The sequence below is a fragment of the Callithrix jacchus genome, chromosome 14 (genome assembly GCF_049354715.1).
Source record: "Callithrix jacchus isolate 240 chromosome 14, calJac240_pri, whole genome shotgun sequence".
In the NCBI taxonomy this organism is placed as follows: domain Eukaryota; kingdom Metazoa; phylum Chordata; class Mammalia; order Primates; family Cebidae; genus Callithrix; species Callithrix jacchus.
In genome coordinates this window covers 22,721,408-22,749,295 of record NC_133515.1, presented here as the reverse complement: position 1 = coordinate 22,749,295, position 27,888 = coordinate 22,721,408, and the positions used below count along the sequence as shown (strand labels likewise).

The window sequence follows — 27,888 nt, the reverse complement described above, 5'->3', positions numbered from 1 at the left end:
TCCAGCCTGGGTGACAAGGCAAGACTCCCTCTCAAAAAAAAAAAAAAAGAAATGAAAATACATGTCCACAGGCCGGGCGTGGTGGCTCACACCTGTAATCCCAGCACTCTGGAAGGCCAAGGTGAGCAGATTACTTAGTCCAAGAGTTTGAGACCAGCCTGGACAACATGGTAAAACCCCGTGCCTACTAAAAATACAAAAATTAGCCAAGTGTGGTGGCACATACCTATAATTCCAGCTACTGGGGAGGCTAAGGCATGAGAATCGCCTGAACTTGGGAGGCAGAGGCTGCAGTAAGCCGAGATCATGCCACCACACTCCAGCTTGGGTGACAGAGCAAGATTCTGACTTAAAAATAAAAAAAGCACTTTGGGAGGCCGAGGCAGGTGGATCACGAGGTCAAGAGATCGAGAGCATCCTGGCCAACATGGTGAAACCCCATCTCTACTAAAAATACAAAAAATTAGCTGGGCATGGTGGCGCATGCTTGTAATCCCAGCTACTCAGGAGGCTGAGGCAGGAGAATTGCCTGAACCCAGGAGGCGGAGGTTGCGGTGAGCTGAGATCACGCCACTGCACTCCAGCCTGGGTAACAAGAGCGAAACTCTGTCTCAAAAAAGAAAAAAAATAGAAAATATATGTCCACAAAGACTTGACAGTGAATGTTAGTAGTAGCTTGCTTTATTCATAAGACTGACAAAAAAAAAAAAAAAAAAAAAGAAATAGCCTAGATAATCTACCAGCAGAAGGGTAGATAAACAAACTATGGTATATTCATACTGCTTAGCAATAAAAAGACACACATTACTGGTACCTGTAACAATATGAATCTCAAAAGCATTATGCTGAATAAAAGAAATCTTATGCCGAAGATTACATACTATATTATTTCATTTACATCAAGTTCTAGAACAGGTATAACTAAGATATGGTGACAGAATTAAGATCAGTAATTGCTAGAAAAAGAGGACAAAGCTGATTAGAAACAGCACATGGAAATTTTATGGAGTTATGAAAATATTCTGTGTCTTTAACGAAGTGTGGGTTATATGAGTGTGCATACATTAAGACTGACCAAACTGTAAACTTAAGATGTGAGGATTCCATTCTTTTAAATTATACCACGATTTAAAAAAATATATTTGGGCCACTTAAAAATATACCCTGGAACCTGATATGATTGAGAACTTTAATTTAAAAAACACTGTATAAAAAAGATAAATGCTGTCCTTTGAGGTAATCAGTTGGTGATAAAATGTCTACAAACCTAAACTGAAATCATGCAGCAATACATATATTAATGTTTAGATAATCATTAAAGACCACAGAAAATGTAACAGATCCCACTCTTCAAAGTAATTATTATTCAGTATTTAAATAAATAAAAGGTGCTGGAAAGATAGAGGAATTGATAGGAATACCACAGAAGTGAGAGGCTAGTATGAGAATCCACAAATTAATTTATATTAGCAAGAAATAATAGTGCTTACATCATCAGATCCCGTCTCAGAAGGCCTTGCTTTTTTGGGCGCAATGACAGGGGAAAGTGATCCTTCAAAGTCAAACTGAAAGTAACCCCAAAAGAAAAGAGAAAAGTCATAAATGCAAGACAAACATTCTTACTGTGTTTGAGCCATTGTATCTTTTGAGGCCTTTCTGTTACAATGGTGAGTCTATCTTCTTTTTTTTTTTTTTTTTTTTTTTGAGACAGAGTTTCGCGCTTGTTACCCAGGCTGGAGTGCAATGGCGCGATCTCGGCTCACGGCAACCTCCGCCTCCTGGGTTCAGGCAATTCTCCTGCCTCAGCCTCCTGAGTAGCTGGGATTATAGGCACGCGCCACCATGCCCAGCTAATTTTTTGTATATATTTTTTAGTAGAGACGGGGTTTCACCATGTTGACCAGGATGGTCTCGATCTCCTGACCTCGTGATCCACCCGCCTCGGCCTCCCAAAGTGCTGGGATTACAGGCTTGAGCCACCGCGCCCGGCCAGTGAGTCTATCTTCTAACGAATACAACTACATAAAAGCAGTTTTCTACAAGTCACTCTTCTTTGATTTCCCCTGGCATAATCTTTGCTGCCCCAGCTACTTCACATGGGCATTGACTATCAACTAATAAACTGTAACTCTATAAATAGCAATAGGTATTTTCCCATGCTAAAAAACTTACACATTTATCAATTCACTCACCTAAACAGAGTTGATTTCTACATAAAAACTAAGTAGAGGTAGCAATAAAGTGATTTTTAAAACTGATTATTGGCCAGGTGTAGTGGCTCAAGCCTGTAATCCCAGCACTTTGGGAGGCCGAGGCTGGTGGATCACGAGGTCGAGAGATCGAGACCAACCTGGTCAACATGGTGAAACCCCGTCTCTACTAAAAATACAAAAAAATTAGCTGGGCATGATGGCACGTGCCTGTAATCCCAGCTACTCAGGAGGCTGAGACAGGATAATTGCCTGAACCCCAGGAGGCGGAGGTTGCGGTGAGCCGAGATCACCCCATTATACTCCAGCCTGGGTAACAAGAGTGAAACTCCGTCTCAAAAAAAAAAAAAAAAAAAAAAAAAAATTATTATTGAGAGAGAAGGTCTGCTTGTGAAGCATTCAAATAAAAAATAGCTCAACTCATACATATTATTAAAAACCTGGTGAAATCAAAGCAACAAACTATTTTACCTAAAACTTCAACCAAAATATAACACACACAAATACACAAAGTCCCACAGTCAATAAGAATGTCCCTACTATAATTATCAGATTCCTAAGGCCTGGAGTTATGAGAAAGTAAAAACTACCTGATAAGGATGGCTCTTTGTGCCATGCATGGATCTGTTTAATCGCCATTCTTTCAATGTGTCTCAGGTTAGCCAACCCTGTTATATGCTCCAATGAACCTCTACCCTTCATCTTTTACAATACATGTATCAAATATTAATTTGTCTCCCCCAGGACAGTCAATTCCAGAAGAACCATCTGTCTTGTTTAGGGTATATGTGGGAAACCTGGCATCATGCCTAGCTCACAACAGGGATTTAATATTTATCTAATGAAAAAAGAACAGCCCAGCTTCCTTTTTGTCCGACATCTTAGCACGGTTATAGTGTTCTCTGCTCCTCTCCGAGCTTCGCAATGCCGCCCAAGGACGACAAGAAGAAAAAAAGACGCTGGAAAATCGACCAAGAAAGACAAAGACCCAGTGAACAAATCCGGGGGCAAGGCCAAAAAGAAGTGGTCCAAAGGCAAAGTTCGGGACAAGCTCAATAACTTAGTCTTGTTTGACAAAGCTACCTATGACAAACTCTATAAGGAAGTTCCCAACTATAAACTTATTAACTCCAGCTGTGGTCTCTGAGAGACTGAAGATTCGAGGCTCCCTTGCCAGGGCAGCCCTTCAGAAGCTCCTTAGCAAAGGACTTATCAAACTGGTTTCAAAGCACAGAGCTCAAGTAATTTACACCAGAAATACCAAGGGTAGAGATGCTCCAGCTGCTGGTGAAGACGCATGAATAGGTCCAACCAACTGTACATTTGGAAAAATAAAACTTTATTAAATCAAAAAAAAAGAAAAAAGAACAGCCCAAAAGCCACAAAAAGTTAACCCCAAATGCAACTATTCCTACAATGCACAGTCCAGTGTTCTCATCAGCAAATTAAAGAAAGCATAAAGAAATGCCAAAAACTGTGTAACTAGTCATTGGCAGAAATTCTGTACTCCTCCACATTATATATATGAAAACAAAAAGAGAATAAATCTGGACAAAGCAAAATGAAAACCATTTACCAATGAGGACCATTTCATCCTGAGCTTTGACTATGAGGACAAAAGACAGCAAAGGTTTAACCCTGCAGTCCTATAAACCCTGCCATTTATAAATAAATGGCAAAGCAACCTGGCCTCAAGAATTATTTCCTTATTTCTTCCTTCCTAATTATCATGCAATAAGTAAGTCAAAGACCCATTTCCTTCTTTGCAAAGGAAAAAATCAGTAGGTACTCAGTCCTCCCCACAACATGGAAACACAAGGGGGCATAGGTTCTCTGCCAGAGAACACAAGACACAACAATCTGTACTCATCAACAAGTTCCAAGGACAATGATAAACAAAACTAAGAAAGCTGACGTGCTTTTTCATAATGTAAAAACCCACAGTTTCCATGAGGCTTAATCTTTTCACATGTAATAAAGAACACAAAAATTGGAGATAAGGTCACTTTGATGCAATTGTTTAAAATAAGAAAAGAAGGCCAGGTGCAGTGGTTCATGCTAGTAATCGTAGCACTTTGGGAGGCCAAAGCAGGAAGATCACTTGAGGTCAGGAGTTTGAAACCAGCATAGCCAACATGGTGAAACTCTGTCTCCACTAAAAACACAGAAATTAGCCAAGTGTGCATGCCTGTAATCCCAGCTACTCAGGAGGTTGAGGCACAAGAATCGCTTGAACTTGGAAGGCAAAGGTTGTAATGAGCCAAGATAGCAACACTGCATTGCAGCCTGGGCAACAGAGCAAGACTCCGTTTTTTTTTTTAAAAAAAAAAAAAAAGAAGAAAATTGTCCCTATTTTCCCGTAAGACTTTTCTCATTCCTTCACGTACTGAAATAGACACAAACTTAAAAACAGTATCTCAGTCAGATGGAAAACGGCACTCACTCAACAAATGTTCACTGAATATCCTTCTATGCCAGGCAATAATACCATAGCTCCTGGAGAGAGAGAGAGTAGTAAACAAAACTAAATGAAAATCTTTGCCTTTCTAGAATTTACATTCCAGTTGGGGGAAGAGGGACACAAAACAAAGTAAGTAAAATATATATTATATTTAATTGAAAAGAAAAAAATAAAACAGGTAAATGGCACTAAAGGTGTGGAGGCAGGTATAATTCTACATAGAGAGACAGGACAGGCAGCACTGAGGAGACATCTGAGTAAAGACCTAAGCACGTATTTTCCACAGAGGTAACAGCATGTGCAAATCCTCAGAGGCAGAAACATCCTGGCAGTGCTCAGGGAACAAGCAAACGCCAAGGTGGCTAGGATGATGTGTGCAAAGCATAAGAAATGAGAGTAAGCGAGGGCTGGGTCACATGGCATCTTGTAGGCCTATATGGCCTTTACTCTGAGTGACATGGGAAGTCACTGGGGGATTCTACGCAGAGGCATGACTAACATGACCTGACTTTATCACACAGGATTACTTTGGCCACTGGACTGAGAAGAGCCTGGAACATAAACAACATGAAATATAAATCAAAAAATAGTAACTAAAAATAACTGATGAGATTTTGAAAAAACCATTCTAATTTACTTATACTGAAATAAGATACAATTTCTCAGTAAGCTGGCAAAGGTTCACCACACCACGAATGAACACTGTGGTGAAATGGGCATTTTTAAATGATGCTAGTAAGAATATCACCTGGGAACCCCTTTCCAAACATTACTTGGCACAGCAGTCTCTCTTCTAAGATTCAATTCTTGGGAAGTAACTAGAGATATGGTTAAAGATTTGTGTGAAAAAGAATGTTTATAAATTACTCATAATAAGGAAAAAAAAAGGATTCACAAGGCACAATTATTAGCTATTGGTTAATTATGATAAAACTATACTATGATGAAATGATGGAGGTTTTTCGGAAAAATTTTTTAATGATATGGGAAATTTTCAGTGATATTTTTATATAGAAGATGACATGAAATAGAGTGGTTATCTCTAAGTAGTATAATTATTTTCTTAATTCCTCCATTTTCCAAATTTTCCATTCATAATTGAGACAAAAAACAATTTTTAAAATTGGATTTGCTGTATAAGGCTAAAACACATAGAATGGTACAGCTGAGTTACCTGGAAAAAGGGTAAGTATAATTGACAGTAATTTGTTTTTCAGAGTGACCCAGGCAAGGTTGTCCTGGAAGTGATCTCCAAAGCTAGAAGGAGATCACCAATACTGAAGACACCATTCTGCTGACTTTGTAAATAATCTAGTAAGAGCCTATAAGGATGTTTCTGTGGGAAGAGGGTGAGATATAAGGCTTTATACCATTAACAGAGTAGATACTCAGGCTAAAGTATTTTAAATTCCCCTCAGATCAAACTGTCCTCCTCACATCCTGAGCAACATGTGTATAAAAAGACAATCTTATCTTCAGAAAAGAAAGTTAAGCAAAAAGTTAGAAAATGCAGTCTAGTAGCTTTTCAGAAAATCACATCTGTGATTTTTTTGTGATCTAGTTTCTTCATCAATAAAACCAAAACTATCAGAAATCATAGCATAACTTGCAGTCGTTTTACAAAGGTAAAATGAGACATAGTCATATATGCTTTAACATTCTAAAGCTCAGTAATTACTAGTAAAATGTTAATATTAAATATTAAATGAGATTTGATTTATGCTTATAGATACAATAAACCTTTGTATTATTCTATTATTTTCAATATGGTATGCCTATTATGTACTCTGAATGTTATATTATCAATTATGCAATCATTACATTAACAGAATAACTCATAAAGAAAACAACTGTATTTACTTACATTTCTAGTCCATGCTAAGCGATCTGTGTTATAACCCATCAGGTTCATAAGACAAGTTACAAATAAATTCCACTCTGAGTGATAACTGGGTCCTCCTGGAGCACTGTGGACATTGTACCACTTGACAAGCATCTGAACTGCTATTTCTTTTGGCAGGATAAACTTAATTGCTCGCAAACACGTTTGTACTATTAAAAGCAAAGATTAATTTTAGTATTCTTACTCTGCATGCATTTCTTTTCCCCTTTCAATAACAAAGTTTTTTAATTTCTACTATGTAAAGTCCAATTATTATGAAAAGAAAACTGCTGTCATTAAACAGCCAATGAGATGCAAACATTACCTAGCCAAAAATCTGAAACTAAAACCAACTACTGAATTCAACAGGGCTTCAAAGAGATCTGAGGACAGCTTTTTTTTTTTTTTTTTTTTTTTTTGAGACGGAGTTTCGCTCTTGCTACCCAGGCTGGAGTGCAATGGCGCGATCTCGGCTCACCACAACCTCCGCCACCTGGGTTCAGGCAATTCTCCTGCCTCAGCCTCCTGAGTAGCTGGGATTACAGGCACGCGCCACCATGCCCAGCTAATTTTTTGTATTTTTAGTAGAGACGGGGTTTCATCATGTTGACCAGGATGGTCTCGATCTCTTAACCTCATGATCCACCCACCTCGGCCTCCCAAAGTGCTGGGATTACAGGCGTGAGCCACCGCGCCCAGCCCGAGGACAGCTTTTTGATCATTAATTCTGGATCCAAAAGTGATCAAATAGCCCAATTTGCCACAGACATTCCTGATTTACATCCATTGCCCAAGCAATTACTAATTGCTCTCCCTTTCACTCTTAAAGATGTTCTAGCTTGATGACAAATTGAAGGTCACTATGGGCCAGGCACAGTGGCTCACGCCTGTAATCCCAGCACTTTGGGAGGTCAAGGTGGGTGGACCACCTGAGGTCAGGTGACCCAGGCCACCAGCCTGGCCAGCATGGTGAAACCCCATCTCTACTAACAACACAAAAATTAGTTGGGCATGGTAACAGGCGCCTATAATCCCAGCTACTTGGGAGGCTGAGGCAAGAGAATGGCTTGAACCCAGGAGTTGGAGGCTAAAGTAAGCCGAGATCACACCATTGCACTCCAGCCTGGGTGACAAGAGTGAAACTCCATCTTAAAAAAACAAAGTCACTATGAAAAACATACAACTTCTATGTTTATACATTTATATAAAATACTGTCTAAATACTTTGGTCAATATATAATATTCAATATATGCATCCACAAACAGCAATACTTGGTTAGCATTACAAGATGTTCTAAATGAGTAAACGTGCCTATTAACCAAAGCTTTATAACTTTTATTTATTTCTGACATCGTTCAGTTTCTAAAATGTTTCACATGCTCTCTGCCTTAAAAGGGTTAAGAGTTAATACCATATAATTTATACTATTCTTTTTTAGGTAAGGGGAAACAGGGTCTTCCTTTATCTACAGGCTGGAATGCAGTGGTGCAATCATAGCTCACTGTAATCTCTAACTCCTGGGCTCAAGTGATCTACCAGCTCCAGCTTCCCAAGTAGCTAGAACTACAGATGCATGCTAGCACACCTGGCTAATTTTATTTTTCTTTTTGTAGAGATAGCATCTTGCTATGCTGTCTAGGCTGGTCTCAAACTCCTGGCCTCAAGCAATTCCCTGACCTCAGCCTCCCAAAGGGAAGGGATTACAAGCATGAGCTCACCACACCTGGCCTTACACGATTCTCAATGGCTCAAAGTCGTTAGTATGAATGTCAGTTATAGCACTACACTGTCATACAATGAGCCCCTCAGAGTGGCCGGGGCTACCACTGCAAAGAGACCTGAATCTGCTTTTAGTAGTAAACAACCCTGAACTGCTTGTACTCACATATCCTCTCTTCCAAGATTCTTTTTTCCCTTTCCACTGTCATGTCACTGGGCCCATCCTCAGCAACACATCCTCTGTCCCATCATTTTGCAATGTGCACACTCAAACAGCATAGGTTGGAAGCAAGTAATATTAAAATACCAAATAACCAAGTATATGTCATAACTGAATCCAAAGTAAGTGTAAACCCAATGCTTCATGAGTGTGTGAGAGAACCCTTTGTAGGTAAAGTACATAAACTTATGTGAATTAACTATGGAGCTTCTGTTTGGCTATAAAGGGGTAAGAGTTTTTGCTTTTATTTAATTTCATCCATCATTATTTGTTTGTATATATTTTGCTTAGGCTTATAATACTTCTGATACCTGGCTCTGTGATTACAAAATATCTTTTAGAAGGCAAGGAATCTCTACATCAACTTGGAATACCATTTACTACCCAATGAAAATTCCTAAAACGAAAAAGTCATTCTACTCTACAAGCTGCCAATGTCCTGCTTTGGCAGTTAGAATTTGAAACCAAGACATGTCATAAACTTCCTTATATTATACAGGCTTTTTTTTTTATTTTGAGACAGAGTCTTGCTCTGTTGCCCAGGTTGGAGTATGCAGTGGCATGATCTCAGCTCACTGCAACCTCCACCTCCCGGGTTCAAGCAGTTCTCCTGCCTCAGACTCCCGAGTAGCTGGGATTATATATGTGTGCCACCACGCCTGGCTACTTTTGTATTTTTAGTAGAGACAGAATTTCACCATGTTTGTCAGGCTGGTCTTGAACTCCCAACCTCAAGCGACCCGCCCACCTCAGCCTCCCTAATTGCTAGGATTACAGGTGTGAGCCCTCATGCCCAGCCAGCATGTCCATATATTATTGCACTGCATGGTATTCCTCAACAGAAGAATCTCAGAGGAACAGAACTAACATATCCTTCACCTGTACTCCAGAGAGCACACATAGAGTGGACATTACAAAGCACTCCCTAGCTCTTTAAAATTCCTCTACAAAGCTAAGAACTTGATCCATTGGCTTCAAATATATCAAAACAATGTTTAAAACCCCAATTATTAATGTAAATCACAATTACTTCACATCTCATAAATGAAACTTCTCAATCGTACCTAACTCAGAGGTGGCAATTTCAGGAATAGTGATCCTAACCATGGAGCCATTACTCAGTTCCTAGATGGAAACAAATGAGGAAGTAAGTAAACCTGTGCATTCTAAGTCTTTAATGTCTTAAAAATAGCTAGTACAAGACTTTGCCTATCAAAGCAATAAAATAAATAAAAACAATTTTCAAAACAGAAATGAACACTTCCAAATTTCAGAAACTTTAAATGTAATTACTTGCAAAATGTTTTCCAAAATGCTTGTTTTAATAAAAAGTGCCTAATCTTTATACAGACAGTGAGCAACATCATCAAAGGGAGGACATTTAATGAAAAGACAAAAAAAATTACATCAATATGCAATTCAACTAAGCTTTTGTTTCCATTAAGTTTTTAGTAATACAGAAACTATAGAAAACAAGCAGAATCGCTGTATAGTAAAAGGTAAAATCGTGCCCCAAAATGACATATTACAATAGATTTTATAAATCATGAGAAATGTTTGTGGTCATTTTTCAGACAAAATTCTGTATTCTGTCAAATTTGAAATGCTAGCCCACCTCTTGGAAAGCTACCAAATGTTTATACTTACTAGGGTGACCCTGTTATGGACAGGATCTCTGACAGAATGAACATAAGTGCCAAGCTGTTGGAAAGTACAATCCTCATTATAGAGAGAATCATGAAGTTTTGAAGAATCCCTCAGTTCTGGAACTGGGGACAACAGAACAACCTGTAAAAGTCATAAATATAACACAAATGAATTGTTCTCTGAGAAATTAAGGACAAAGAAACTATTTCTTTTTTGCATACGATCTAATGAACAATTATATGTAATGAGTCGAAAATGTTCTGCTCCAAGCCAAGCATGGTGGTGCACATCTGCATAGTCCCAGCTACGCAGAAGATTGAGGCAGAAGAATCAATTGAGCCTAGGAATTTGAGGCTGTAGTGAGCCTGTGAAAAGTCACTGCACTCCTGTCAGGATGACACAGCAAGACCCCAGCTCCTTAAAAAAATTTGTTCCAGATACAATGAAGTACCAGCAAACCAAGGTCCTCACAGAAGACAGCCAGAAAAGGTAGGTAAAAGGAAAACATCTGATTGATGGCTGTGGGAAAGCTGTGAAAGCAACCTGGACTTGAGGGACCAAGATCTAGGGCAGAAGGCAACTGCAGGGAAGAGGGCCAACGTTCTCACCTAAAGAAGGCAACTACAGGGAGGGGTCCAACATTCTCAGAGAACTTTGCTTTTCCTGCTCTGGCCATCTGCAAATGTTGGTGGTACAAGGAACTTATGGAAAGGCTGATAATATGCAAGGAAGTCACGGCTAAGAGGGAGAAGCCAGCAGCACTGTTAGCAACCTTACAGGGCTAAATATTACACTGTGGGCCGGACATAGGGGCTCACATCTGTAATCCCAGCACTTTGGGAGGCCAAGCCAGGTGGATCACTCTAGGTCAGGAGTTAGAAACCAGCCTGCCCAACATGGCGAAACCCCATCTCTACTAAAAATATAAAAATCAGCTAGGCATCGTGGTGCAGGCCTGTAGTACCAGCTATTTGGGAGGCTGAGGCAGGAGAATCACTTGAACCCAGGATATAGAGGTTGCAGTGAGGTGAGATCACACCACTGCACTCCAGCCTGAGGAACAGAACAAGATCACCTCAAAAGAAAAAAAAAAAAAAAAAAAAAACGACTAAACTGTGACTTGAAGCAGCTGAAGCACTAAGAGCCCAGGAAGAAAGGACAGTAATAAAAAAGCAAACAAATGAGATCAGTATTTAGTGGTATTTTCACTATAGGCAATTATTTATTCAAAAATATATTTGCATTTATATATTAAATGCAAATATAAATATACATTAAAATGTATATATTAAGCATTTATTTGCTTAACTGCAGATATGCAAACAAAAAATTTAAATGATCTTAGTTACTAACTACATGCAGATGCTTCTAATCTTAAATCTCCACTCATGACCACGAACCCTTTTTTTATTCCTTTAATTCAATTTATATATCTCCAAGTGAATATTTTGTCAACACTTACAAATGAGACTAAGATGTATTTATTATATTCCAGATTCTACTCTAAAAGTCACCAGGAAAAATTCAGCTCCACTGGTCCTAGCTCTAAGCCTACTAGCACAATCTGCCAGAGAAGTAAAAAAGCTATCACCCAATGTGTTAGACTATCATTTCCATGACCTTATACCTATCAAAAAGATAAAACTGTTACCAGGCTTATAGAATTCTAAAAAACTTGAAAACCATTTTCCATTATAAAAGAAATTTTTCCAAATCACACAAAACATTCTGACACTTCTCCAGTTCCCCTTCTGAATGTTCTGCAAATGGAAAAAAATTCAACGTTGCACATGTTTAAAAATTAAAGACATAGGGCCGGGCACAGTGGCTCATGCCTGTAATCCCAGCACTTTGGGAGGCTGAGGCGGGCGGATCACGAGGTCAAGAGATCGAGACCATCCTGGTCAACATGGTGAAACCCCATCTCTACTAAAAATACAAAAAATTAGCTGGGCATGGTGGCACATGCCTGTAATCCCAGCTACTCGGGAGGCTGAGGCAGGAGAATTGCCTGAACCCAGGAGGCGGAGGCTGTGGTGAGCCGAGATCGCGCCATTGCACTCCAGCCTGGGTAACAACAGCGAAACTCCGTCTTAAAAAAAATTTTTTTAATAAAAATTAAAGACAGACATTATCAAATACCACAGATAGCACTAAACATCCACACTCACTAACTGAACTGTCCCTAAACATCCACACTCACAAGTCCTTTAATACACACCACTTTCCTCCAGGCTTCCTAACTTGGTAAATTCAGCTACCTTCCCAGGTTAAGAGAATTTGTAGCCTGGTTCCACATCACCTTTCCCAAGCCCAGCAGCACAACACCAATCAGCTGACAAACTCATTTCCACCTCCCAAGGCCTCTCATGTTATTCCCTCCTTTCCACACATAATGCTCTAGCTCACACCCTCTTCATGCTTCTTACACTGATACAGACAGCCTCATCTGGAGGCTAACTGGTCTCCTTATCTTTAATCCCAAAATACACCTGTCTATAACACAGATCCAAAAACTCATAACTCCTTCCTCAAAATCATGTAATCCTCTGGCAATTGCATTCAGAATAAAAGTATCTTTTCATCCTTTCTTCCTTTTTTTTTTTTTTTTTTGACAGAGTTTCACTCTTGCTACCCAGGCTGGGGTGCAATGGCACCATCTCGGCTCACTGCAACATCCGCCTCCTGGGTTCAAGCAATTCTTCTCCCTCAGCCTCCCAAGTGGCTGGGACTACAGGCACGTGCCACCATACCCAGCTAATTTTTGTACTTTTAGTAGAGACAGGGTTTCACCATGTTGACCAGAATGGTCTCGGTCTCTTGACCTCGTGATCCACCTGCCTCAGCCTCCCAAAGTACTGGGATTATAGGCGTTAGCCACCGTGCCCAGCCTTTCTTCCTTTAAGAACACATCAGTACATGTAAATCCCAGTCCTACCACTTATTAGGTTTATTTCATTTATAACCTCTATCTCATTTGTAAAAAAAAGAATCATAGTAATATCTTCTCAATAAAGCTGTTCTAAAAAAATAATTAATACTAGTAAGGCACTGAGAACAATGCCTAGCACACAGAAAATGTTCAAAAAAGGTTATCCAACCCCTATCCTGCCTCACCCTACAGATTACTTATACTTTTATAAGTATTTATTCTACAGATTTGTTGAGTCCTTAACTTATGCACTAGGAGATGAAGATACAAATATCCATTAAAAAATGTTCTGCATTATCTGGCCTTCTTGTCTGTGCCTTTGTGAGTCCTCCTTGCCCTGAATGCCCCTTTCTACATACAGATATCCTACTTATCCCCAAGGTCCAAAGCAAGTCTGACATGTCTCTCAGAGATGAGGCTTTGATTTCACCATGTCCTCCCATTGGATGTTATCTTCCCATCAGTCAATTTACAATGGTACTCTCTTTTACTCATCCGTAAGTCATGAGTCTTTCTTAAATTGTAATTCCTTATGCAGACAGTACATCAAATCCACACAATTGTGAGATCCTTAGATGGAAAAGAATGTAGCCGGGCACGGTGGCTCATGCCTATAATCCCAGAACTTTGGGAGGCCAAGGCGGGTGGATCACGAGGTCAAGAGATAGAGACCATCCTGGTCAACATGGTGAAACCCCGTCTCTACTAAAAATACAAAAATTATCTGGGCATGGTGGCATGCGCCTGTAGTCCCATCTACTCGGGAGGCTGAGGCATGAGAATTGCTTGAACCCAGGAGGCGGGGGTTGCAGTGAGCCAAGATCACGCCATTGCACTCCAGCCTGGGTAACAAGAGCGAAACTCCGTCTCAAAAATAAAAAAGGAAAAGAATGTATCACTTTCATCTTTCCAGCACCTTCAAAAAGTACCACACACATCACAAGAGAGGTCGATGCATTTTAACTGAATCACTTGTGTTTGAAAACATTTATTCTCCAAATATTTTTTTTTTTAAAGATGGGATTTCACCATGTTGGTCAGGCTGGTCTTGAACTCCCGACCTCAGGTGATCCGCACACCTTGGCCTCCAAAGTGCTTGGATTATAGGTGTGAGCCACCATGCCCGGCCTATTCTCCAAATATTAACTAAAATTAAGTTAACTATGTAAAGAACTAATATTTGACCAAACTTCTTTTAAAAATGTTAACTTTTTGACAACACCTAGTCCATTTCTTACCTCATCCAACGATCCAAGGAGTTTACTAAGAGGCTTTGGAGTACTGATACCATCAAGTGGAGTACTGGGCCGAGGCATTGTGTTGGACATCGTCAGAGAAGGAGCTGGCAGTCCAGGAATAAAAACCTTTCCCACCTTTAAGCAATAAAAATATGTAGAAGAAAAATTGCCTTTAATGCATCACATCCTTAAATAAAATGTTAACGAATGTAAACATATATTTCTTTTGATATTTCTAAGTTTATGTTCACCAAACACAACTAAGAAACAATTAAAATGTGAATAATCGATCCAATTCCACTATCCAACTGTAAATACCTTGGTATAATTTCTTTTTTTTTTTTTTTGAGACAAGATCTCACTCTTTAATCCTGGCTAAAGTACAGTGGCACAATCTCAGCTCACTATAGCCTCAAGCTACCAGGCTCAAATGATCCTCCCACCTGAGCCTCCTGAATAGCTGGAACTACAGGCACATGCCACTACACCTGGTTAATTTTGTATTTTTTTGGTAGAGCTATGGTTTCACCATGTTGTCCAGGCTGGTTTTGAACTTCTGTGCTGAAGCGATCTGCCCTCCTAGGCCTCCCACACTTTGTATAATTTCTCCTGGCTAGATACCCTCTCTTCATTACTGAAGACCTTTTTTGCAGGCAAGGAGGGGAATTTATTTTTTTTTTTTTTTTGGGGGGGGAGACGGAGTTTCCCTCTTGTTACCCAGGCTGGAGTGCAATGGCACGATCTCGGCTCACGGCAACCTCCGCCAAGGAGGGGAATGTTAATATAGTCAACACATTATCTAAAAGTCTGTACACTATGCACTTTTCTACCTTATTAGTACTAAAGACAGTGAGAACACTAAGCTTTCAGAAACTATAGACAACAATCTTAGAAGTCTCAAGCCTTGAGAGAAAGAACACCAATTATCCCCCAGAGGCTAAAAAAGTAAGGTCAGATGATGCTCAAGAAATTAAATCCAACCGGCCGGGTACAGTGGCTCACGCCTATAATCCCAGAACTTTAGGAGGCCAAGGCGGGTAGATCACGAGGTCAAGAGATCAAGACCATCCTGGTCAACAAGGTGAAACCCCATCTCTACTAAAAATACAAAACTTAGCTGGGCATGGTGGTGCGGGCCTGTAGTCCCAGCTACTCGGGAGGCTGAGGCAGGAGAATTGCTTGAACCCAGGAGGCAGAGGTTATGGTGAGCCAAGATCCTGCCATCGTACTCCAGCCTGGGCAACAAGAGCAAAACTCCGTCTCAAAAAAAAGAAAAAAAAGAAAGAAATTTAATCCAACCTAATTCAAACTGCTCTCTCCAGCACACAATCTGTCTTCAGTCATAAACTCTCAACTATTTTTTCCTCAAAAAAAAAAACTCTATAGAATAAATTATTTGATTTTATAGAAGAATGAGTCAGCAGGCGTGGTGGCTCATACCTGTAATCCTAGCACTTTGGGAGGCTGAGAGGGGGTGGATTGTCTGAGGTCAGGAGTTCAAGAATAGCCTGGCCAACATGTTGAAACCCTGTCTCTACTAAAAATACAAAAATTAGCCAGGCATGCTGGCATGCACCTGTAGTCCCAGCTACTTGGGAGGCTGAGGCAAGAAAATGATCGCATGAACCCAGGAGACGGAGGCTGAAGTCAGCCAAGACCACGCCACTATACTCCAGCCTGGGCAACAAGAGTGAAACTCCATCTCAAAAAAAAAGAATGACTAGACAATGCATGCTAACCACTCATTATGGCTATCTGTAGGGTACTTCAGAAAAATGCAACAGAAATTCACATCTGTACTTGATAAAACTAAAAAGGAGATGCTCAGAACTAAAATGAGGTCTTAACAATATATATATTCTTGTTAATACACTGCTCAAAAGCTAACAAAATAACAGAAGTTGCCCCAATAAAATATTTAGGCTTAAAAAAAAAAATGACTGTGAGAATTAGTTACACATAATTTTTTAAAAGCTATCTCACACCCCTAATTTATGAAAAGATGGAGTAAGCACATTCCATGCTATTTCCCCCATTAATCACCAAAAAGGAAAAAAAGAAACTGAATAAAATTTATAATGCAACTAACAGAAGATGCTGAAAAGTGAAGAAAAGAAGACAAACTGGCTAGTAACCTGAGACCCAGGAATGACCTAATGATGAATTCCCGAGGTTTTGGTTTTTTGCTTGTTTGTTTGTTTTTTAAGACAGAGTTTCACTCTTGTTACCCAGGCTGGAGTGCAATAGCACAATGTCGGCTCACCACAACCTCTGCCTCCTGGGTTCAGGCAATTATCTTGCCTCAGCCTCCTGAGTAGCTGGGATTACAGGCACGCACCATCATGCACAGCTAATTTTTTGTATTTTTAGTAGAGACGGGGTTTCACCATGTTGACCAGGATAGTCTCGATCTCTTGACCTCGTGATCCACCCACCTTAGCCTCCCAAAGTGCTGGGATTACAGGCATGAGCCACCGCACCCCGCCCGGTTTTTTTTTTTTTGACTCCTTACATAACCAGGTCTCAGGCTTTCAAAGTGCCTGCAACACAGACATGCCAACGTTCACAGACAAATCAGGCCCTAAGAAAACCTTACTCTTTCCAGCCAAAGTGGTGGGAAAAGAGTGATCAGCCAGGACAGAAACTTCACTATTCCTGCCCTACTCCTTGCAAACACCAAGAAAAAAAGCCTTGGCCCTCCCTTCCTCCTCACCAGGAGGCATGGCGAAAAGTTTGAATGTCCCTCATCTCTCTGAGGAAGTCCCCTTCTATTCCTAGTTTGCTGAGAATTTTTTTCAAATCATAAATAGATATTTGATTTGGTCAAATGATTTTTCTGCATCTATTTAGATCCTGGTCAGCAAACTATGTTCCATGAACAAATCTGGCTTGTATCCTATTTTTGTAGTCTGTGAGCTAAGAATAGGTTTTATGTACTTAAAAGGTTAAGGAAAAAAACCAGAAGACAAATATGTAACAGAGACTGCATGTGGCCCACAAAGACTAAAACATTTGTCTGAACTCCTACATAAAAAGTTTGCCAGGCTAGGTGCAGTGGCTCATTTCTGCAATATCCCAGCACTTTGGGAGGCTGAGGTGGGAGGATCACTTGAGTCAGGACGTCATGGCTGCAGTGAGCTGTGATCCCACCACTGCACTCCAACCTGAGTGACAGAGCGAGACACTGTATATAAAAAAAAAAAAAAAAAAAAAAAAAAAAAAACAAAGAAAAGAAACTGCCAGGGATGAAGAGGACATGAACAACGTTATCAACCAAATGGAATGAACTGACATTTATAAAATACTCAAGTGTGCCTTCTTGGTGATTTGGCCCTTTAACTGAAGTCTCTCTTTGTTCCTGGTCATTTTCTTTTTCTTTTTTTTTCTTGAGATGGAGTTTCACTATTGTTGTCCAGGGTGTAGTGCAATGGCACGATCTCAGCTCACCGCAACCTCTGCCTCCTGGATTCAAGCAATTTCTCCTGCCTCAGTCTCCCAAGTAGCTGGGATTACAGGCATGCTACACCATGCCCAGCTAATTTTGTATTTTTAGTAGAGACAGGGGTTTCCCCATGATGGTCAGGCTGGTCTTGAACTCCCGACCTCAGGTGATCCACCTGCCTCAGCCTCCCAAAGTTTTGGGATTACAGGAGTGAGCCACCCGACCCGGCAGTTCCTGTCACTTTCTTTCCTACGTTATAGCAATTCCAGCTATCTTTTGATTACTCTTTGCATAATATATCATATTTCTATCCTTTAAGTTACCTATGTCATTATATTTGAAGTAAGCATCTTATAACCAACTTATATAGTTGGGCTATATTTTTTAATCCCTCTGCTAGTCTCTGTTATTTGTGTTAGACCATTATATTTAATTAGTAGCCTAGTGGAATTAATTTATTTATTTATTTATTTATTTATTTATTTATTTATTTATTTTGGGGGGGAAGGCAGGAAGGGAGGGAAGAAGGACGGTAGGGAGGAAGGAAGGGATGAAGGAAGGAAGGAAGGAAGGGAGGAAGCGGGGAGGGAGGGAAGGGAAGGAAGGAAATCAAGCAATGAGAGAGACATTGCCGACCTGGATCTAGAGGTTTACAAGTTGATTTCTTTTTTTTTTGAGAGAAGGAAAGGAAAAAAAAAATAAGTAAAGGAGAGGAAGAAAGAGGAAGAAAAAGAGGGAGAGTAAATGGAAATATTGCTTTATTTTGAAAAAAATTGGGTATTAATAATGGCCAATCGATGTTTCATTTAAACTTATGGGTAGGTGTGATGTGGTATTGACAAGAATGTATATTTTGTGTATTTGAAGTGGAGAGCTCTATAAATATTTATTAAGTTTACTTGTTCCGCATCTGAGTTCGAGTCCTTGATATCCTTATTAATTTTCTGTCTCATTGAATCTAAGTCTCGTATCTGGGTGTTAGGATCGTTAGCTCTTATTGTTGCTTTGATCCTTTTATCACTATATCTTTGTTGCTTTAAAATCTATTTTATCCGATACGAGAATTGCAACTCCTGCTTTTTATTTATTTATTATTTATTTCTGCTCTCCATTTGGTTGGTAAATCTTTCTCCATCCCTTTGTTTTGAGTCTTTGTGTATCCTTGCATGTGAAACAGGTCTGGATGTAACATGCCATTGGGTTTTGGCTGTGTCTTTTGATTGGGGGATTTAGTCAATTTAATTTAGGGTTACTGCCATTTGATGTTGACTGGCTGTTTTATCCATTCGTTGGTGTAAATTCTTCTTTATGTTGGTGCTCTTTACTTTTTGGTATATTTTCAGAAAGGCTAATACTGGTTGTTTCTTTCTGTGTGTAATGCTTCTTTCAGAAGCTCTTGTAAAGCAGGCCTGGTGGTAATAAAATCTCTGAGTTCTTGCTTGTTCATAAAAGATTTTATTTTTCCTTCAGTTGTGAAGCTTAGTTTGGCTGGGTATGAAATTCTGGGCTGAAGGTTCTGTTCTTTGAGGATGTTGAATATTGGCCCCCACTCTCTTCTGGCTTGTAGAGTTTCTGCTGAGAGATCTGCTGTAAGTCTGATAGGCTTCCCTTTGTGGGTAACCTGACCTTTCTCTCTGGCTGCCCTCAGTATTTTCTCCTTCATTTCAACCCTGATGAATCTAACGATTATGTGCCTTGGGGTTGCTCTTCTTGAGGAATATCTTTGTGGTGTTCTCTGTATTACCTGGGGTTGAATGTTGACCTGCTTTGCTAGTTTAGGAAAATTTTCCTGAATAATATCCTGAAGGGTATTTTCCAGCTTGGATTCATTCTCTCCGTTGCATTCAGGTACACCTATCAAACGTAAATTTGGTCTTTTCACATAGTCCCACATTTCTTGGAGACTTTGCTCATTCCTTTTTATCCTTTTTTCTCTAACCTTTTCTTCACGTTTTATTTCATTAAGTTGGACTTTGACCTCTGATATCCCTTCTTCTGCTTGAACAATTCGAGTGTTTAAACCTGTGCATACTTCTCGGAGTTCCCGTATTGTATTCTTCAGTTCCATTAATTCACTCATACTCCTCTCTAAGTTGTCTATTCACAATAGGATTTCATCAAACCTTTTTTCAAAGTTCCTAATTTCTTTACATTGGGCTACAACATGTTCTTTTAACTCACTGAAGTTTGTTATTATCCATTCCTTGAAGAGTGATTCTGTCATCAGGATGCGCTCATTCTCCATCAAGCCTTGTTCCATTGTCTATGTGGAACTGTGATCATCTTTAGAGGGAGAGGCGTTCTGACTTTGAGTATTCTCAGCTTTTTTACGCTGGTTTCTTCCCGTCATTGTAAATTTATCCTCCTGTAGTCTTTGAAAGTACCAACTTTCAGATTAGGTCTCTTGAGTGGACGTTCAGGTTGTTAGTTCCCAGGGCCAGAGCAGCGGCGTTAAAACTGATGGTGCTTTTCTGCCCAGGATTCTCCTGCCTGGCTTCCTTCTTGTGTCCGTAGTAGGCGACTCTGCCATCCCAGGACTCCAAACCTCGGTCAGAAGGGGAATTGGTCCCGTTTACTCTGCGCTGAGCGCTGCCGCGCCTAGGTGCTGTCACAGCCGCTGCGCCAGGCTCTGGTGTCGTGCTGGGGACCCGTGCGGGTCCTCCGAACCTGTTTACTCTGCCCTGAGAGCTGCCGCGCCGAGGTGCCGTCACAGCCGCTGCGCCGGGCTCTGGTGTCGTGCTGGGGGCCCTTGCGGGTCCTCCGAACCTGTTTACTCTGCTGCGAGAGCTGCCGTGCGGAGGTGCCGGCGGAACCGCTGCGCCGGCCACGAGAGTTGCGCTGGCCACCCGTGTGTTTCCTCCACTGGGGGATCTTCTGCTCCGTGAGCGACCAGAATTTGTCTGAAAGCGTGGCGTCCTCTAGTTCTCCGCGCCTTCCCTGAGAGCTGCAATCTCGGGATGTTAGCGATCGGCCATCTTGGATCGTTCTCCGCCTAGTGGAATTTAAATTTAAATGGCCTAGTGACACTTAATACTTGTTTTCTGTATGCTCCTACTTTCTTTGCTTATCCAGAAGAAGCAATTCTTCAAGTCTGATCACAAGATTTTGGCAACTCTCTTCAAGTTTGGCAATTCTGTTCAAGTTTGATTGTAAGATTTTTGGCAATGTAGTCACATCTTCAGGCTCTACTTCTAATTTGAATTTTCTTGCTGTTTTTACCACATTTACAGTTACTTCCTCCACTGAAGTTTTGAGCACCTCAAAGTCATCCATGAGGGTTGGAATCAATATCCTCCCAATTCCTGTTAATGTTGATATTTTGTCCTCTTCCCATGAATCATGAATGTTTTTAATGGCATCTAGAAAGGTGAATCCTTTCCAGTTTTTTCAATGGACTTTGCCATATCCATTAGAGAAATCACTATCTATGGCAGCTCTAGTTAAGTGATGTGTTTCATAGTAAGACTCAAAAGTCAGAATTACTCCTTGATTCACAGGCTGCAGAACAGATGTGTCAGCAGGCATGAAAACAACATTCATCTCCTTGTATGTCTCCCTCAGAGCTCTTAGATAACCAGGTACACTGTCAATAAGCAGTAATATTTTGAAAAGAATCTTTTCTGAGCAATAAGTCTCAACAGTGGGCTTAACATATTGAGTAAACCATGCTGTAACCAGGTGTGCTGTCATCCAGTTTTTGTTGCTCCATTTATGGAGCCCAGGCAGAGTGGACTTGGCATAATTCTTAAGGGCCCTAAGATTTTCAGAATGGTAAATGAGCACTGGCTTCAAATTAAAGTAACCAGCTGCATTAGCCCCTAACAAGAGTGTCAGACTGCCCTTTGAAGCCAGGCACTGACTTCTCCTGTCAGGTTATGACAGTCCTAGATGGCATCTTCTTCCAACAGAAAGCTACTTCATCCACACTGAAAATCTGTGTAGTGTAGCCACCTGCGTCAATTATCTTAACAGCTTCTGCATCAGCACATGCTGCTTCACCTTGCACTTTTGTGTTATAGAGATGGTTTTTTCCCTCAAACCACAAGAACCAACCTCTGTTAGCCTATAACTTTAATTCTGCAGCTTCTTCACTTTTCTCGGCCATCACAGAATTGAAGAGAGTTAGGGCCTTCTGTGGATTCATCTTCAGCATAAGGGAATGTTATGGCTTGTTTTATTGTCTATCCAGACACTAAAACTTTCTTCATGTCAGCAACAAGCCTGTTCCAGTTGCACGTTCACTGAAATAGCACTTTTAATTTCCTTTGGGAACTTTTCCTTTGCATGCACAAGCTGGCTCTTTTGCACAAGTGGTCTGGCTCTCAATCTATCTTGGCTTTCAACATGCCTTCCTCACTAAGCTTAATCACTTCTAGTTTTTTATTTAAAGTGAGAAACTTGTGATTCTTCCTTTCACTTGAAAACTTGGAGGCCATTACATGGTTACTCACTGGCCTAATTTCAATATTGCTTTGTCTCAGGAGATAGTGAGGCAGGAGGAGAGGGAGAGTGACAGAAAAGACAGGTCAAATGGGTAGGCAAAGCACACATAACATTTATCAATTAAGTTCCTTGTCTTAGGCCGGGCGCGGTGGCTCAAGCCTGTAATCCCAGCACTTTGGGAGGCCGAGGCAGGTGGATCACAAGGTCAAGAGATTGAGACCATCCTGGCCAACATGGTGAAACCCCGTCTCTACTAAAAATACAAAAAAATTGGCTGGGCATGGTGGCGTGTGCCTGTAATCCCAGCTACTCAGGAGGCTAAGGCGGGAGAACTGCCTGAACCCAGGAGGCGGAGGTTGCGGTGAGCCGAGATCGAGCCATTGCACTCCAGACTGGGTAACAAAAGCAAAACTCCATCTCAAAAAAAATAAAAACAAATGAAAATAAATAATAAAGTTCCTCGTCTTACACGGGTGTGATTCATGGTGGCCCCAAAACATTCCAATAGTAACATCGAAGGCCACGGAACACAGATCACCATAACAGATAAATTAATAACAAAAAGGTTTGAAATATTGCAAGAACTATCAAAATATGAAACAGAGATACAAATTGAGCACATGCTGCTGGAAAAATGAGACCAACAGACTTGCTCAACACAAAGTTGCCACAAACCTTCAACCTATAAAATAAAATGCAGTATCTTGAAGTACAATAAAGCAAAGCACAAAACAAGGTATGATGGAACACTATTAAATACACACATAACACTGAATGAGTAAACAACACTATGCATCAACACAGACAAATCTAAAACAAATATAATGTTAAGCAAAAAAACTACATTAGAGGTGAGTATATGGTATCTCTTTTTATATAAAAATTCAAACACAGGCCAGGCACGGTGGCTCATGCCTATAATCCCAGCACTTTGAGGCTAAGGTGGGCGGATCACAAGAACAAGAGATCAAGACCATCCTGGCCAACATGGTGAAACCCATCTCTACTAAAAATGCAAAAATTAACTGGGTGTGGTGGCATGCGCCTGTAGTCCCAGCAACTTGGGAGAAGCTGGGGCAGGAGAATCACTTGAAACCAGGAGGAGCAGGTTGCAGTGAGGCGAGATCATGCCACTGCACTCCAGCCAGGGCGACAGAGTGAGACATTGCCTCAAAAAAAAAAAAATTCAAAAACAAGGAAGACTAAATAATGCATTATTTGGTGATACACACATAACTATAATAACTAGTAATACAAACAACTGATTTATCACAGAAATCAGGATTCTGTCTATCTCAAGGGCAGGGAAAGATGCAATGCAATCAGAAAAGAACATAATAAAAATGATGATACTGGCAATATTCTATTTCTTTTTTATTTTTTTATTTATTTACTTTTTTTTTTTTTTTTTTTTTTTGAGACAGAGTCTCACTCCGTCACCAGGCACCAGGCTGGAGTGCAGTGGCATAACCTCGGCTCACTGCAACCTCCGCCTCCCAGGTTCAAGCAATTCTCCTGCCTCAGCCTCCCAAGTAGCTGGGACTATCGGCGCATGCCACCACGCCTAGCTAATTTTTTGTATTCTTAGTAGAGACAGGTTTCACCATGTTGGCCAGGATGGTCTCAATGTCCTGACCTTGTGATCCGCCCACCTCGGCCTCCCAAAGTGCTGGGATTTCAGGCATGAGCCACCGTGCCCGGCCAGCAATATTCTATTTCTTAACCAGAGTACTGGGTATATGAATACTCATTTCATTATTATTCTTCAAATTGTGTATATGTATTTAAATTTCATAATTAAAATTTGTAAAATGTATATTCTCTATGTAAATTTCACAAATGTCAAAAAATACAGCTAACATATACCACATTTAATATAATGAAAATTTAGTACTTTCCGAAGGTACCCATGCTTCAGTTTCAAAACTAGTTAACTTAAAAAAAAAGAAAAGCAATCTACCTATACTCACTGAAGCTTTTTCATCTGTGACAGGTTTAGAGTGCCAATGCATTTAACAGCAGTGAGGCATAGTCCTGCAAATTGGAACTCACCTAAATTGGAAGGTTCATTGTCAATTCTTAACAAAAATCTTCTGCCAAACTGTGCAGGCAGGAACGTAACAAATTTAAAATACCAATCTAAAGTAACATTAAAAATATTCATGCAGGCAGTCTGAAGTCCTGCTAAACGCACAAAGTGCTACTTATTGCTTACCCGAACCACTCCTGTGTACAGCACCAGGTTTCCACTGCCTTCCAAGACTAGCATGGTGTCTATTTTCTTAAAAAAAAAAAAAGACAAAAATTTTACTTTTCAATCTGAGCAAATTAACAGATTTTTTTGACTGAAAAATCTGATGAAGCATAATAATTTTCAACTTCTCAAGAAATGTGCATTACCTCCACTGGTGCTGCATCCTTTGCCGGTATGTTGGTCACAGAACCAAAGATGAGCTGGGTTTTATCATTGCTCTCTTGAAACTTTACACAGCTAAATATTAAAATAAAAAAAGAAACTTGATACATGAAACAACCTGTATGGGTATTAACAGTATTATGCTGAACAGAAAAAGACAATCTCAAAAGTTTACATACTGTATGAGCCCATGCATATAACATTCACAAATGCCAAATTATCAAGATGGAGAATTAGTGGTTGCTAGGATCAGTGGGTAATAGTGTATGAGACTATAAGGAGTTAACACAAGAGAGATAAAGATATTTTGTATCTTGATTGTGGTGGTGTTTACACACATCTACACGTGTGAAAAAACTGCATGGAACCTCATATATATATACACAAATAAGTACATGTTAAATTGATGAAATTTGAAATAAAATGTGTAGATCATCTATTTCCTGGTTATGATAATGTATGATAGTTATATAAGAGGTTACCTATGATGGAAAAAGAATGCAAGGTACACAGAATCTGTTTACTATTTTGTAATTTCCTGTGATCTATTGTATTTCAAAATAGGAAGGTAAATAAATGGGCAAAAGATTTGAATAGTTTACCTAAGAAGATAAATGACTGGCTAATAATGAGATGATCAACATCAGAATCCACTGGAGAAAAGTAAATTAAAACCACTTCGCAACTACTAGAATGGCTACCATCAAAGAGAGTAATGATATCCAATCATGTCAAGGATAAAGAGACATTAACCTTCATATTTTGCTGGTGGCAATATAAAATGATGCAGGCTATTTGGAAAATAAGTTTGGTGATTTCTTAAAAAGTTAAACATGAATTTACAATTCAACCTAATGACCCAACCCTAGGTATTTACTAAAGAAAAATAAAATCACGTATGTCCACATTTTTGTTCAAGACTTTTGCTCAAATGTTCATTCTGTCATAATTCCCAGTAGTCAAAGAGGTGGAAACAAAAGTCCATCAGCTGATGAACAGATAAACAAAATGTAGTAGATCTATACAAAGGACTATTATACAGCAATAGGTATGAAATAATGATACGTTACAAAATGATGGATCCTAAAAAACATCATGCTAAATGAAAACTAAACACAAAAAGCTACACTGTGTGTACATATATTATATATATATAAATGTCCAGAAAAAAACTAATCCATAAAGGCAGAAGCCTTGCATGGTTGCCTCAACCTGGGAATGGGAACAAGACTGACTACAAAAAAGCACAAGGAAATCTTTTTATGGTGATAGAAATCTTGTAAAATTGGGTTGTGTTGATGGTTGTGTAACACTGTAATTTACTAAAAATCATTTCATTGTACAGTTAAAACATGTTAATTTTATGACACATAAATTATGTCTAAATAAAACTACTTAAGCCAAAAAAAAGGAAAGAAAAGAAAAAGAAAAAGCAGTGCTAAGTTACTTATACAGGAACAATGGGAAATAAATATACTTACCGTAACTGGAGCTGGGACTCTACTAAAAAGCACAAGAACTTTTGCCCACATAGGTCAGACGTAATAAACACTTTAGAGGCTTGTGAATTTTTCTCTCTATAATAGATATATTAATAAAGTAATTGTTAGCACTGGTCCAAGAACCTACCACAGTAATCATTAAAAGTCTGAAAATATTCTGCAAGAAATCTAAAAACTACTTAGGTCAAGCAATAATCATTAAGACACAAAAACATTAATAAGAATTAAACTTCATGATCTCTAAGATCCTTTCAGCTCTTTGATTATGAGCTCATTACACAGCTCTGTTGGGGAAATCCACAATAAATTTAACAATTACGGAAACTTTTAAGTTAACATACTCTGTAAGCTACCTACTTGTAAAGTAATGCAAACTAAGCCACCTACTTATAAAATAATGCCTGCAAACTTAAATTCCTATACCTCAAAGGGCCAGATCTTTCATAATGCTATTTCTCCTATCTATTCCTTTCTCCTTCTCAGATTACGCCTCATTCACATCTCTTTGAAATCGTATCTCTAATTCCCAAATCTTTCCTTCTAAAGTGCTACAGAAGACCGATAAATCTAAAAAATAAGAATCTATAATATATTCAACTTACAAACAAGTTAAAGAAAAATGATTTTTAATGGTAGGTATTTTTTATTTTATATATGAGAAATAAAAGAGAGCCTACTTCAACATTGTATCCATGTCTTTACTTTCTTCAGACTACCTATCCCGCATTCCATTCTCTCTAAAAGTATGCATTTGCCTTCCATTTCAGACAAATTGAGGCTCTAAGGCTTGAGCTCAACCTCCTGCTCTATGTATCTGATCAACCTTCACTCCTTTCTCTTAAGGCTAACCTCACCACTTATGTACCTTTCTGGTTACTTGTTCCATCAATCATTTCCTCTCCTCTGTATTTTCAATACTTGCCCTTGAGTATATTCCATATAGCTTACTATTTCACATTAAAAGTCTTAAAATATAAAATGAACTCAACATTAGAGTATACAAAAAACCTTGTCAATTTGGCTGGATATAAAACTTGTACTGCTGAGTGTGGTGGCTCACTCCTGTAATCCCAAGAGGAGTTTGGGGGCTGAGGCGGATGGATCACAAGGTCAGAAGTTCAAGACCAGCCTGGACAAGATGATGAAACCCCGTCTCTACTAAAAATACAAAAATTAGCCAGGCGTGGTGGCAAGCACTTGTAATCCCAGCTACTTGGGAGACTGAGGCAGGAGAATCGCTTGAATCCAGGAGCAGAGGTTGCATTGAGCCATGATGGCGCCATTCCACTCCAGCCTGGGCAACAAGAGCAAGACTCTGTCTCAGAAAATAGATAAATAACTTGTGGTTATGTAAGAAATACTGGGGGCCAGGCACAGTGGCTCACACCTGTAATTCCATTACTTTGGGAGGCAGAGGCAGGCAGACTGCTTGAGCTAAGGAGTTTGAGACCAGCCTGTATATCATGGCAAAACCTCATCTCTATAAAACTTACAAAAAATTAAGTCAGGCATGGTGGTGTGTGCCTATAGTCCCAGCTACTTGGGAGGCAAAGGTGGGAGAATCCCCTGAGCCCAGGAGGCCAAGGCTACAGCGAGTTGTGACTGCGCCACTGCACTCCAGCCTGGTCAACAGAGTGAGACCCAGTCTAAAAAAAAAGAAAAAGAAAATATTGGGCAAGATGTCATGAAAACTAAATTTAATATACTTCAGCAAAAACAAAACTCTCCTGCCAGGCGCGGTGGCTCAGGCCTATAATCCCAGCACTTTGGGAGGC

General features: G+C 39.8%; 1 protein-coding gene and 1 pseudogene across 4 annotated transcripts in view; one reads left to right on the top strand and one right to left on the bottom strand.

The window, feature by feature from the left end:
* Window positions 1-27,888, bottom strand: part of ANAPC1 (anaphase promoting complex subunit 1) — a 124,009-nt gene that overhangs the window by 72,212 nt on the left and 23,909 nt on the right. For 2 of the 4 annotated variants that reach the window (XM_035271978.3, XM_035271979.3), the window contains exons 11-18: window positions 26,093-26,188; window positions 24,596-24,686; window positions 24,411-24,476; window positions 14,311-14,445; window positions 10,141-10,281; window positions 9,558-9,618; window positions 6,536-6,723; window positions 1,491-1,565 (exon numbers count right to left, since the gene is read on the bottom strand). In XM_035271978.3, coding sequence (XP_035127869.3) covers window positions 1,491-1,565; window positions 6,536-6,723; window positions 9,558-9,618; window positions 10,141-10,281; window positions 14,311-14,445; window positions 24,411-24,476; window positions 24,596-24,686; window positions 26,093-26,188 — 853 coding nt within the window. The remainder of the gene's footprint in view (window positions 1-1,490; window positions 1,566-6,535; window positions 6,724-9,557; window positions 9,619-10,140; window positions 10,282-14,310; window positions 14,446-24,410; window positions 24,477-24,595; window positions 24,687-26,092; window positions 26,189-27,888) is intronic. The other 2 variants (XM_078348933.1, XM_078348934.1) reach the window with 1 other exon arrangement.
* LOC103787836 (small ribosomal subunit protein eS25 pseudogene) lies at window positions 3,135-3,578 on the top strand (annotated as a pseudogene).